The 13,729-nt window shown below is 35.2% G+C and overlaps 1 protein-coding gene across 1 annotated transcript; it reads right to left on the bottom strand.

Moving 5' to 3' along the window:
• Nucleotides 1-5,938: 5,938 nt before the first annotated feature.
• Nucleotides 5,939-7,801, bottom strand: LOC146930130 (paired amphipathic helix protein Sin3-like 3). Its single transcript, XM_085707490.1, has 4 exons — nt 7,797-7,801; nt 6,759-6,945; nt 6,558-6,656; nt 5,939-6,447 (listed from the first exon to the last, which is right to left on the bottom strand). Exons 1-4 carry the CDS (start codon nt 7,799-7,801, stop codon nt 6,373-6,375), a joined length of 366 nt encoding a protein of 121 aa, XP_085563616.1. The 3' UTR covers nt 5,939-6,372.
• Between the last annotated feature and the right edge of the window lie 5,928 nt (nt 7,802-13,729).

Here is a 13,729-nt window from a genome sequence, read left to right as displayed (position 1 = left end):
AGAGAGAAGGAGGAGAGAACTCTTTCTCTCAAAACCTAGAGAGAGAAAGTAGAAGAAATTATGAGGTTTCCACCCTCAAAATCACTTATATACTCCCTCGTGCGAGTTTACTTAAATGCCCTTCGTCTCGGTCGTGTTTACTGACACTGATACATAACTCATGCTGAACTAATATTACTTATAAATATCTTCCGTCATTCTTAACTTTCTTCATCATAATCACTTTCCATGAACCTGAGTCCTCTGATACATTTAACAGATGAAATTTCCCATTAGCTGATGAGCGGGATATTACAGTGTTACATTTCTCCTCGTCAGTCAGAGTGGCGACGGTTCGACCAAAGTCCCTCGGTTCATAAGCAAAATGGTCCTGAGACCAACACAGGTGGAAAAAGGGGCGGCGCTCCTGCTTGCCTTCCTTAGCAGCTTCCAAGAGATTGTCCTGAGCAGCTGTACTCTTTGGCCGAACCAGAAAGAAGCGCTCTTTGAAACTCCGGATCTTCCCGGAAAAGATCTCAAACATCTTCTGGGTTTGACGGAAAGAAACCCAGTCCGTACCCCGCTGTACGGTGAAGAAGGAGAAAAAGACGTTCTTGGAGGCAGGGATGCGAAGATAATCGCACAACAACTCAAAAGCCCTCATGAAGGCATAAGAGTTTGGATGAATCTGGGTAGGTGACAGTTTGGTCCAACAGAGCACCTCCCGCTGGAAGTTAGAGAAGGGGAGCCGGAAACCCATGTCTTTGAAAACCACCTCATACATGGGAAAGACATAATTTTCGTACTCCGAACACACCCTGTCGGACGTGCTCGACATAATCAGCTCCCAATCTCTCCCTTCTCCAATGAGGTCAAAAGGGGCTTCATTCACACCATCTCTCCCTTCTCCCAATCTCTCCCTTCTCCAATGAGGTCAAAAGGGGCTTCATTCACACCATCGGCGGCAAACACCGATTCAGTTTCTAAGGGCTCCTCTCCGGGCCGCATAACGACAGACGCAACAACTCCCTCATTAGCCATGACAGACCTGGAAAAGCAAGGGAAAAAGGTGAATCTAACAGTCAGATCCACCCTTCCTTCGCCTATCAGGTCGGTCACGGCAAGGAAGGGATCAAATCGCTACCGTAAGAAAGCAAAGGGATCTAGAAGCTCAACTCACGCATTGAGGAGACCTACCCTCAGCGAACAGACTTGAAGCCTATGGAAGAAACCCAAGCCTTTCGCCAATGTTTTTCTAAATACTAATGGAAAACAGACAACATATCTACAAAATTCTTTGATGCACGGTGGAAACCACCTAAACCAACGACGGAAACCACTGAGTCAAACTACTCCTGCCCTAGAAGCATGTACTCCTACAGTTTCTAAAAAAGAACAGAAACTAAACATACAGAAGTAAAGAAACAAGTCATCAGAACGTTACCTGTGAAAGGGAAGGGATTGAAGTTGCGATTGAAAGGCGAAAGCTCGGAAGAACTCAACTTTTGGAAAATGTGGAAAATCTCTAAGTCTCTGAGAAATTTGAAATGCAGTGACGTTCCAAACAACAATGGAACTACTTATACTCGTTTCACAAACCACCCAAAAGTCACGAAGTCTATCCGGTGCGTCCCCTCACTCGCGACTCCTCCTTTAAAACGCTGCTTCTACGGTCCAGATCCAATCATACCTATTCATCCAAGGGCTATGATCCTTCACTACGGTTCTCCAAACGTCAGGATCCAATCAACGGTGATGATGACACCTCAGAAATACAACCCGAGAACACGCTGGAAACTATAGGTACTCAAGTGCTACTAACAACTTTCGCACGTGTCACTCAGAAACCATAGGTCATGTCCCCTCAACTTCTCCCTCAAGACGTTGGCATTAATTACGGAATGACTTCCGACCAAACTTCCTGACGAAGGAATCTTTCCATCCGATCTCATACCGCCGGACATACAGATGCCGAACTCCGCCACCCAGCTAGGCGAACTTACATCGTTAGAGGGAGAACAAATGCTTCGAGATAGGCGAGCCTATTCAGCCCAAACTCTCAGCATTCTCAATCAGCCTCGCAAACGATTCTCTGAGTCAGCACGTGCATAAGTCCTGCGAACGAGATTCGTCTCTTCCCCGAGCATGGGGATACATACCAACTGAATTCCCCTTGAGGTCGGCTTCTGACGAGCAAAACGCCCGCACTTAAGTCATCACTCTTCATCAAGAGCAACGACTTGTGGGGCTACTGTTCTGGACCGGCCAAAAGGATTCTTGGCCCATCCACTTAGGCCCAATATCACTCAAAGCCCAAACTCCACGTTTGGCTTTATTGCTCACAACTTACCCCCTCCCTGAGGGGGGGGGGGGGTGCACGAAGCAAACGACACTGGTTCAAATGAACCCCAACGTCTCTCTTGCACATTCTGCACGTTCCCGTAATAAACTCTCTGGCGGTTACACTTCCCACGATTTCGTAACCGCCAGAGCCAGGTGTGCCTCCTCAACGGCTCTGCAGCTCTCCACCTCTATAAATAGGGGACTCACTGCAGTCCCCAAGGTAGAACTCTTTCTTCCTCTCAAACCCTCACTCTCTGATCTCTACTGACTTGAGCGTCGGAGTGCCTGCAGGTACACACCCCCCATCCGCTCCAAGAAGCAGTCTGACGTATTCCACCACCGTCACAACCACCGCATTCAAAGCACCGGCAGTCACCTTCTGATCAGGTACGATCAACATCTAAGTTTGTTATTCAACATCAATAAAAGATCCTCTAGTGTCTTTCCCAATTCAACCTTGTCATAACTTAGCTCATCAACAATAAGCTTATTCATGAAGGTTAGCATATCATCAATATTTCATCATGGCATATATTTAAATTTTAAAGCAACATTGTTTAGTTGATGGAGCTTTTCAATATTGATTAAACACAAATTTTTCAAATCATTGTGACAGACTCGAAGATCTACAAATTATATGTAAAACTTGAAAAATTAATTTTTAAAATATATATACAAAAATGAATGATACAAAAATGTAAAAATACATAGGAATAGAAATAACCATTAATTTGCAACTGCTTCCTCCGTTCATATAGGATCTCATCTAACAATAGTTGTCATGTTGCATCCCATACAATATTAGTGTTGCTTCCTCTGTATATGGAATCTCATCTAACAATAGTTGTGACGTTGCATCCTATGCAACATTAATGTGTGTCATTCTGCTCAAAGTTAACAGAGTCACAAATAACATACACAATTGTTGATCCAAACCCAAAACACTTGATTATGTAATTCAATATATAAACTCTTTACCATCATCAAGTAATCTCAAAGCATAATATGTTTTCGGGAAGGTGTTATATGTAGGACCATCAACTATTTTTATGAATTTGTATTCCATGCAACCTTTTTAAATGATTAATAATATCCTCATGTCGTATAGTTCAACTACACATGTGAGCCTATAACCAAGTCTTCCTATATAATATTTGTACATGGTTGTCATTGTTTATTGTCCTTAATATATATAAATCTCGTTGGAAATTCAACATATGTTAGGTCTCGACCCTATTCATATTGAAAATTTCCATGAAACCAAATAGGAAACCTAATGAACGCTTCTTCATTATACCCCATAATTAACTTAATGTTGCAATTATCTCCAAATGAAAAATATTGTTCAGTATGCAAATGATTTGTCAACTTAAGGACAATAGACCATTTATGGTGCATATCAAAAGAAAATATTCTTCAAATAGCCTTGCAAAGTGAAATATATCAACTATCATAGCACAACTTTATTTCATCTATTGTCTTTAATTTGTCATGATTTACACCATCAACTTGCACCTTTATTGTTGCCTTATCATGACCTTAGTTCACATACTTACAAAGGTACTTGATGGAGTTATACTTGTTACGATATTCAATGTTGAGATGGCATTCTTACCTAATCATAAGATGTGTATTTTATGAGACGTCAAAACGAACATCTAACTTGACAACCAATTTCTTAATATGTATCCCAAAATCGTGATGTTTATATTTAGGTTAACCCTCTTCATCGATCGCGGTAGTTTCTTGAAATCTCTTAGGATAATATTTTTAAAATTTGCCATCTTTCATGCGAGGAGATTTATGTCTAGCATAACCACATGACCCATGCATCATATACGAAGAAACAACATCAACCAATCTTGGATAATGTGTACCATCTGACAACTCATCCACTTTGCAGAGAAGAGTCTTATGTATCGTATTGTAAAACTCAGCGGATACATGGTCAATCCTATAACACATGTGAATAAAAAAAACAAATATTATATATTCAACCTATAATAGAAATCAACATCATAAAGTAAGATAAAAAAATGACAATAGTTGATTATATGTTAGTTCAAGTCATTATCATTTCGTCCGAACAAACCATCTCAACACAAGGTTTTTGAAAAGAGTAATGATATTTCATGACATGTCATATATGACAAAAGTTACATTCTAAAAATTAAAAACCTCATATATGACAAAAGTTACATTCTAAAAATTAAAAACCTTGGAGAAATAATACCTCTAACTTCAAATTGTACATGTGTCGATTTAAATTTTAATTAATCAATTGAAAATGTTTACATATTTTATAACATATTTATAGCATCATATCATAAAAACAAAAATGAATTAAAAACATTGGAGAAATATTTAGAACATGTTTGTTGTATTTAAAAAAAAAAAATACATTATACCATCTCGAAACATCTTTTTGCAAACACATGATTCAAGTAAACCAATGGCATCTGGTTAAAAATAACCAAGATTCAAAGTGCAAAATTATCTTACTCAAATGAAATTAAAATTGTAGTTGTAACAATACGTATACATCATTAAAAATAATTGACTAAATAAAATCATTTTAATTTGTTTAATTGTCCTATAAAGCCATCTAGAAAAAATTTAATTCTCATCAAATTTCACCTCAATTTCCTTAATCTTGAAGATTTTAGCATTTTTCTAAGTTATTTTAATTTATTTATTTTGTTTCTATTCTATTTCTATTTAACTAATGCATAAACTTGTATAAGAAACCAATAAATTAATATACAAACTTTTTCCGAAATCTAAGGATCTCTTAAAATCAGAATCGATTTAAGGATATTAATGTATTTCAAAAAAAGATAATAAAATTAAGAATCTCATAAAATATAAACAAATTTGATTTGAATCAATTAAATCCTCATAAAAGGTACTTATTTTATCAATACTAAAGTAAATTTGTTCAATTTTTTTTTATATTTTTAATTGTATTTTTAATTTTTATAGGTATTTCGTATTTTTATTGTATTTTGATAAATAAAAAATTTAGAATTTAAATATAAATCGATTTAAAAAATTTAAATTTAAATTTTGAAATGATTCCTTTTTCATAAATTCAATTAATATGAATGCGGCAACTAACAAAAATAATTGTACATTAATATTCATCAATTTTTACATTAGAATCAATATTATACAAATTCAAATCCATGATTTTTTTTTCCTGTTATTGAATAATGAATAATGATGATCTTATATTTGACATTTACACACCTTATTTTTTAACCAAATATAAGATCGTATTTATTGCATGATACTAAAGAAAAGAAATCACATTAAAAGTTATTGTGTGATTAAAAAAATAGACAACACAATAATATATATTTACGAAAAAAGACATCACATGTTTTTTCTAATATTGTTACACATTTATTCCAAATTGTTTTAAAGGTGATTTGATAAAAAAAAAAAAAATAGACATACGACCCTATTTCATCATGACCATGACAAACACATCTTTGTTCTACATATCATATCTAAAATTCAAATTGAAAATTGAAATTAATTCTAGAAAGAAAAAAAATAAAAGAGCAAATTATAAGTCCTTTTACAATATAAATGAAACGACTTATAAAGGGTAACTAGTTCGCCGCCCCGTGCTATCGCACGGGACAGTAATGGACACATTTCATTTCCAAACACTGCTTAAATATAACAAAGAAACAATCAACATAGTCTCCACATAATCCTTGCACAACAAAGACACTAACTAAACACGGCAGAAACCAACATACTCGACACAACGACGACCAAACACTCCGTAGACAACATCATTAAGCGACTGTAGCACATCAGGTACTTTCCCTCTTGGTAGGGCACCTCATAAAGTAATGGTTAACTTGATATACAAATTTCTCATTGACACCATTGCTCGAAGGATGAATATAGCTTGTACGAGTGCACTGCAAAGGGGTATGTCTCAGGTACACAACATCAGCACCCCCTTCCCCACTGATGCCGAGTTTTATAGCATGACCAACACGAAAATTACGCAACACACAGATAGCTTTCCAGTCACCGCCAATCAACACGACACAGATGAATAAACCCTTCAAGAAGATCCGGGTGGTTTTGGAAGAATGCAGCAACCTGGAGAAGTGCAATCATGATTAAAATGTGTATCACAGCAATATGTCAAGTACTGGAGGAAATAAAAAAAAACCAACATTACAGATTTTCCTGACTATAACAGCACATACCTCTTTGTAGACCAGGGTGATAGGCTTACTTTCCTTTCTGTACGTATTCAATATGTCCATAAATGACTTGTAAACATGAACATCGCCCTGAAACCGAGTCTGCATAAAAAGGAACCATTAAGCTCAAAACTAAAACTATTAATTCTACATTGCAAACAAATCTGCATGAAGAGAATCCATTAAACTCACAAACATTCTAACCTTTATCGTGTTCACATAACTCGTAGCTTCATAAAATTCAACCTTCTTTTTTGGTTGAGGTTGCTCATCCTCGGACGAAAGGGTAATCTCATGGCCCTTTGGCAAAAAGGTGTTAAATCCCAAGATCAAGTCTCTATGACCTCTAAAAAGTTCCTTCACTCTTTCAATGACACCATCAGTATCAACTCTACAAATGCACCAAAAGGATAAACAAATCAATTACAACTAACAAATTCATAATCCCTCTCCCAATATATATACAAAAACAACGTGGTACAACATTATCAAACCTTTGTGCTTTGCAAGATTATTAGCAAATTCAGAGTGCTTTTTTGAACATCTGGTTTGTACAAATTCTAACTCCTCAAAAGATTGAAAATGAAGTTCTAAATGATTTCAGTAAAAGCAAATTTATACATAACATGTTTCAAAGATCATATTTATTTCCCACACACTTCCATCTTCCTTTAACTGAAATATGATACGGTATATGAAGTAAAGTCTTGTTTTACTAATATGCATTTCAAAGTGTAGTGATATTCTTTTATCTCATTCTTGTTAAAATATGCATTCCAAATTAAAGAGTAGTGGATGCGTCTTTTATCCCATTTTTAATATTAATTAACCATAGCCTCTTTAACTCATACCAGAAAGTGGTATCATATTCCACAATAATAATATCTTTGATATAAAACTATACAAAAATTATTCAAAAAAAGAAGTGATTCATAATATATAAAAATTATACATCAAATAATTGATGAAGAATGCAAATTTGAAGATATTGTTTGTTAAATCATACCACACTACTTGGGAGCTTGCTGCTACATTGCTTGACAATCTAATGTCTTCCCTTTTTCTGATTCATCCTTACAAACATGTGATTCTATAAACCAGTAAGACAGAGAAAAAAGAAGTATATATTCCAAATCAAAATCGTCAACGGCGGCATAGTCACGGAACAGAAGCAAAGAAAGCAAGTCTGAACTATAATATAAAAGGGGGAGATGTAGATATCTAGAGATATCTTTTTCTTACCTCATGCTCCCATGATGAATATAATAACAGAAGAAAGGAAGGAAGTAATGCAACATTGGAAATAGGAGAAAGACAATTCATGGTTCAGATAATCATGAATTAAGCTGCACACGCAACCTAGGGGTTAATTGCATGCTACCCATATTGTAAGTATCCAATTTGCATAAGAGTTAAGAGAGATTGCACCTTGAAAAAAAAACAGAAAAATGAGACACCTCATTCCAGCCTGCTCGACAAAAACACCCCTGCTACAAAAATAACATATAGAAAATATCAATGGCGTCACTTACTGTCGGGAATAAAAAATTGAGATCGATACAAAACTGGCGAAACAGCCGTGCCATTCATGACAGACTCAAAGAATAAACTTCTATTGATTAGTAGTCTACCTGAAATACCTGAACCTCTCTAGAAAATGATGGCTATATACAAAGTATACATACTCTGCTATAAATTCAAAGTATACATACTCTGCTATATACTTATGTGTAACGAACAAAAGAATGAAGGCCACACAGAGTTCATGGATGTACCGTCAAAATATACTTTTTATTGGATTCTTATTTAAACTTCAAGCAGTGCAACATATAAGTGTGCAGAATATGACTCTGTTCAGATTATCTCTGCACAAAAATGTGCTTAACGAACTCAATTTTCAGTCTCAATAAGAGAAGTGATATCAAAGTAGATAGCAAGGCATTTCAAAAACAAATATGATCATAAATATACAAAAATTAAACAAAGAAATTGCTCTCACTTTGATTTCAATAAAAAAAAAATGTATCGCTCTTTGTTGAATGAGGCTTGAACAACATTGTTGGATTTCCACAATTGCAACCACCATCTAGATCCTAGATTCTTCAACCTTTTATTAAAAGTAAAGAACAATATAGTGATGATAACAAATGTACATTGCAATCAAAGGACTTTTTCATTCTCACTTCAAATTGATCAAAACCTTGTGTCAAACTGGCAATGCTCACAAAACTACCTCAATACCTTGTGTCAGTGCCCACATAATTTGATCAAAAAACAAACACAATCTAACACATTAACAACTAAAAATACACCAAAAATTAGAGGAAAAAAGCCACGCACCAGAACTGGAGCTGCACAGTGGAATGGTGCTGTATAAACTCACAAAAATAACGAAAAAAAAATGAAATTAGAATGAAACTATTACAAATTGGGTGAACAAACTAAAATAAATTCTTATCAGAAAAAGAAAATGAAGAAAGACAGAAGAAAAACCTGAACACAATGATAGTGATATAAACAAACATACTCCATACCCAAAGTCCACATTTCCAGCAACACAAATCTGTAAATTGTAAAATAAAGTTACAAATCAGTTGTAAAAACAAAACACTATGGAGAAAGAAAAAACTCATACACATGAATACTCATAAACATGCTCACGCATAATTGAATGAAGCTAGGTCACATACCAAAATATTGAAATTACACAGAATTTAATGATAATCTTACAAAATTGAGCCGACGATTGGATTTGTATTCGGATTCGAGTTCTTCTTCATCCTATTTCGATTGATCTCTGAACAGATTCTGTATCCTCTGGTGCGGTGCCGGTGCCAGTTCTCCTCTCTCTCGATTGAACAGAAAAAATGTGTAGAGAGAGATACATGATCGTTTGGTCCTGGGTTAGGGCAATCGAACAGAGGAAGTGGGAAGAAAGGAAGTGTGGAAGTTGTGGTTTTGAGAGAGAGAGAGAGAGAGAAGAAACTGTTGTTTGAAAAAAAAAAAAAAAGAGATAATGGATGTAAGTATGTAGAAACAGACGGAAGAAGAAGAATGACGAGGGAGGAAGAAGAGAGAGTATGGATTCAAAGAGTGAGAAAAACTGTGTGCTGCTCCTTGTGCTGTGTGCACCGTCCACCAATTGTGCAGTGTGCACCGTCCAAGTCCAATGTGTGGTAAAAAGATTTGAAAATCTCATACAAAGATTTGGTCTGTGATTTGCAGGAAGGACAATTCTGTCATTTTGGCAGATTCAAGTGTTAGGGTTTTGGAGCCAAAATGAATATGCAGTTTAAAATGGTAGAGCTTCCATAGGGTTTTTCTAGGGTTTGCTAGCAGTAGTATGTTCCCTTTAATATAGTAAGATGAAGAGAACGATCTGCTAGGGTTCTAGCATGAGCGCCGCACCCATGCTTTCTTGAACAAATCTTGACAAATCTTTATGCTTTTTGTTAGTTGGTTCAAAATCCCAACAAGCAATGATTGTGTTGTTCGGTGACTTTTGGGTTGTTACTTAGAAAAGTGTTACTTTAGTCTAGAACCAATTCACGATTTATCCCAACAGCTAGCACTTTCAGTTTGTACCATTCAAACTCAATCCAATCGTGTATCGCTTAGGCTTGTGTTTATTGCACAGTTGCTTTTGAGCTGCTCGCCTAGTCATTTTTGACTGGAAGTCCCTGAAAGCCCGTGATTTTAACCCAAGTTTAGTGGAAACTTTCTATAAATACCGCCTTCTTCATTCATAATTTCTCATTCATAACTATAGCAGTTCAAGAGGAAGGTGATTTAGAAGCCAAGGAGGAGTTCTATCTTTTCTAAGATATGTTTTTACCTTTTTGTATTTTGTCTTAGTTATCATGTGTAACTAGATATTTATAGGCTAGGGTTTTAAGATGAACCTCTATTTGTTTTGTTGGATAATTATTTACTTTAATGTTATTTATTTTAGTATATTTTATGTTCGCTATTAAGTTTTATCAGGATTAATTTATTCTGGCGAAGTGCAACCCTAGATTAGGTACTAAGGTTGTGACAGGACCTAACATTACTATTACTATCTGGATGCTTATATCTTGATATTTATATCCTTATACTAATAACTACTTGTCTAGGAAGTAAGTGATTAAGTAACTACATGAATGATACCGAAAGTGAGTTGACCATAGTAGTAAGTACTTAGGAGGTGACATTACTAATACTGAGTAAAATCTGCTGAACCTAGGATGTAACTAGATATTTAATTAGGGAAACACGCACCAATGGGAGTAACCCTAATAAGACCATTGTCCTTGACCTCTAGATAAGGTAGACACTAATAGAGCTGCATGTTTGTAGAACTACTTAGGGGAGAAGGATGATGTGCTATGAGTGTCCTAAGATTCATAAATGGGAAGACCTTCGGAAACATTGACCTTCATTGCCTTTGGAAACCTTCATTGTCCTAAGATTAAATGATGATGCTTGTGGTTGATGTTTTTATGTGTGAAATGATGAGACGGTGTGGTATGTTATCTGTGGAGATAGACGTAATAACTGTTGAGAGAGGTGTAATAAAGGAATTTTATTCTTATAATATTTACTTAATGTGCATACTTTTCCCTATTATTATGTTATGGCAGGATTTCTCACCCCTTATTTGGTTGTGTTGTTTTCTTTATGGTGACTGTACTTTGAGTACAGACACTCAGGTTGAGGAAGAGTAGCAGTGGGACGTTTAGAAGCTGGAGACGAGAGATGCTCTCCGCTTAGTTCTTTTTAGTAGATGAATAAAATGTAGTCGCTACGAGCTCTGATTCTTGTAACACTAGGGTTGGGGACGACTATAAGTCTTTATTTACAGTTGAGTTGAGTTGAATTTTGGAAACCTTATTTATTTTCTATTTATGAACATCGAAAAACGAGTATGAAATTATTATCATGACTTTTAAATGTTTTATTCCATTGCGATGAATATATTATTAAGGAAGTATTTATGTTATTTTGGTGATGTAATATCGAGTTGTGTAACATCGTGGTTATTCAATATATTATCATTATTATTTCAAAAAAAATTATATTATTATTATTATTATTATTATTATTATTATTTATCGACGGGAAATAGGGTTTACACAACCAACCACCACTAAAACCAACACAGAAGCCTTAACTACAACTGATCAACCTTCTCAGTCTTCTAACCAAACATCTGAACAGGTTACAGTAGAAAATGTAGAATCTGATTCTGATTATGATTCTAAATCTGATGGAATTTATATCCCTTCCAAACATCCTTCACTTCCAAGAAAACATTTTGTCCTACACCTCCTACTCATCACCATTCCCTTGAAGGAATCTCTAATATTATCTATGATACGGTAAAGGAGCTATTCTCTGATAGTCTGATATCCATTTGCTCATAAGGCTATACTGCTTAATGGCACCAACTCAGAAGAATTGTAAATCAGGATCTGGAACAGCTCAAGCAACTCTCCTTTGTTAATGTGACGAGAAACTTGTCTTCATGGCTTGCAGAAGTTCGAAAGGCAATGGACAATGTGAATCTCAGAAAGAATGTCATCAGACAGCTAGAACCTTGAAGCCAGCCTTTGATAGATGATCTGCCTGAGTACATTGCATTACCTCCTCTGTCCAAGAAATTTATGTTGAAGCTTGAGGAATTATTCATCAAGAGAGAGCACTTTGAAGAACCTGCTCTTGCAAAGGTAAAAGTTGAACTTGCTGAACAGAATGCCAAACAAGTGGCTTTGGAAGCCAAATTGGACAACCTGGCAGCTAATCAGGCTTCCTTGCAAATTAAGATGGATAACGTGGTTTAAGGTCAAGAAGAGATTAAGGCACATCACGCAGAAACCAGTCTCAAGGCTCTAATCTAGATGTTGAGCTCAAAACCTTAGGATTTTTTACTCCATTGTTTGTATGCACTTGTCCTATGACAATCTGCTAGGGGTTCACATAGGTTGGGTCAATCCAGAAAACACGGTCAAACCCACCCAAAAAAACTCGAAAAAGTGGGTTGGGTTGGGTAATTGGGTGAGTAAAGTTTTAAAAATGAAAAACCCATAAAAAATTCCGGGTTTTGGGTAAAACCATACTCAAACCCAATAAACTCACTTACCCAATAATGCCAACATATTTTATTTTTATTTTCATTGGAAAGAAGAAGAATACAAAAGAGTTTGGTCATAAATCAAGTATAATTTTTAAAATTGACAAAATACATTCTCTATATTGAAAATCAAAACTTGTAGAGTTACAAATTCAGATGTTGTACTTTTTTGTTGTTGTTTTGATGCTAATGCAATTTTATGTCATGCAACTTTAGTTTGTTGCAAGTATTTTATGATGAAAGTCGTTATTTGGTATTATCATTTATTATTTTTTACGCTAAAATATAGTGAAAATAGGTTATACAATTTTTTTAGAAAATAAAAAAGTTGAGTATTTTATATGGAAAAAAATTAGATGACTCATCTTTTAGTTATTTAATATCCAAAAAAAGAAAAATAATTTGGGTAACCCAATACCCTACCCAACCCAACCCATACCATAAATTAGTGGGTTTGCCCAAACCGGCTCAAAAGTGTAACAAGTGGTTATTTTACCTCACCCAAACGGAAGTGCCTTATATGCTTTGGGTATTGGGTTTGGTCAAACCCAAACCAAACCGACCCATGTACACCCCTACAATCTTCTATGTAAATTACATTTATGCTTAGATTAAAATATTTTTACTCCAATGTGGTTGCACAACTGTTATCTTATATTTTTACATACATTTTTTTGTTGATGACAAAAGGGGAGTAGAGTATAAAATATTTGAGTTATGAGTCTAATAGCTGACAACTAAGGAACTTAAAATTGATTGCTTTAAAATCAAATATTATGTGTGCTAAGTTAAAAACTAATCACATTATGAAGTGTCATCAGGTTTGGAAAGTTGTAACCAACTCTGATATGTTTTTTAATTCTGATATGCTCTGATGCATCCTAAATTGAATAAAATTAAATTAAGTTAACCTAGATAGGACTTGAGCTTACAAACCTCACCTTATGGACTATCAAACTTATGAGGAGCTTGCAAACCTCAGACCTGATGTCAACTTGTTAATTAGATTAACAACAATTGTTCCAAATAATTGTGTTTGTCATCATCAAAAAGAGAGAGACTA

Source organism: Medicago sativa, chromosome 4 (genome assembly GCF_051527215.1).
Source record: "Medicago sativa cultivar Bolivia chromosome 4, Bolivia_mono, whole genome shotgun sequence".
Taxonomy (NCBI): domain Eukaryota; kingdom Viridiplantae; phylum Streptophyta; class Magnoliopsida; order Fabales; family Fabaceae; genus Medicago; species Medicago sativa.
The sequence above is the reverse complement of the archived record's forward strand: the minus strand, read 5'-3'. Positions and strand labels throughout refer to the sequence as shown.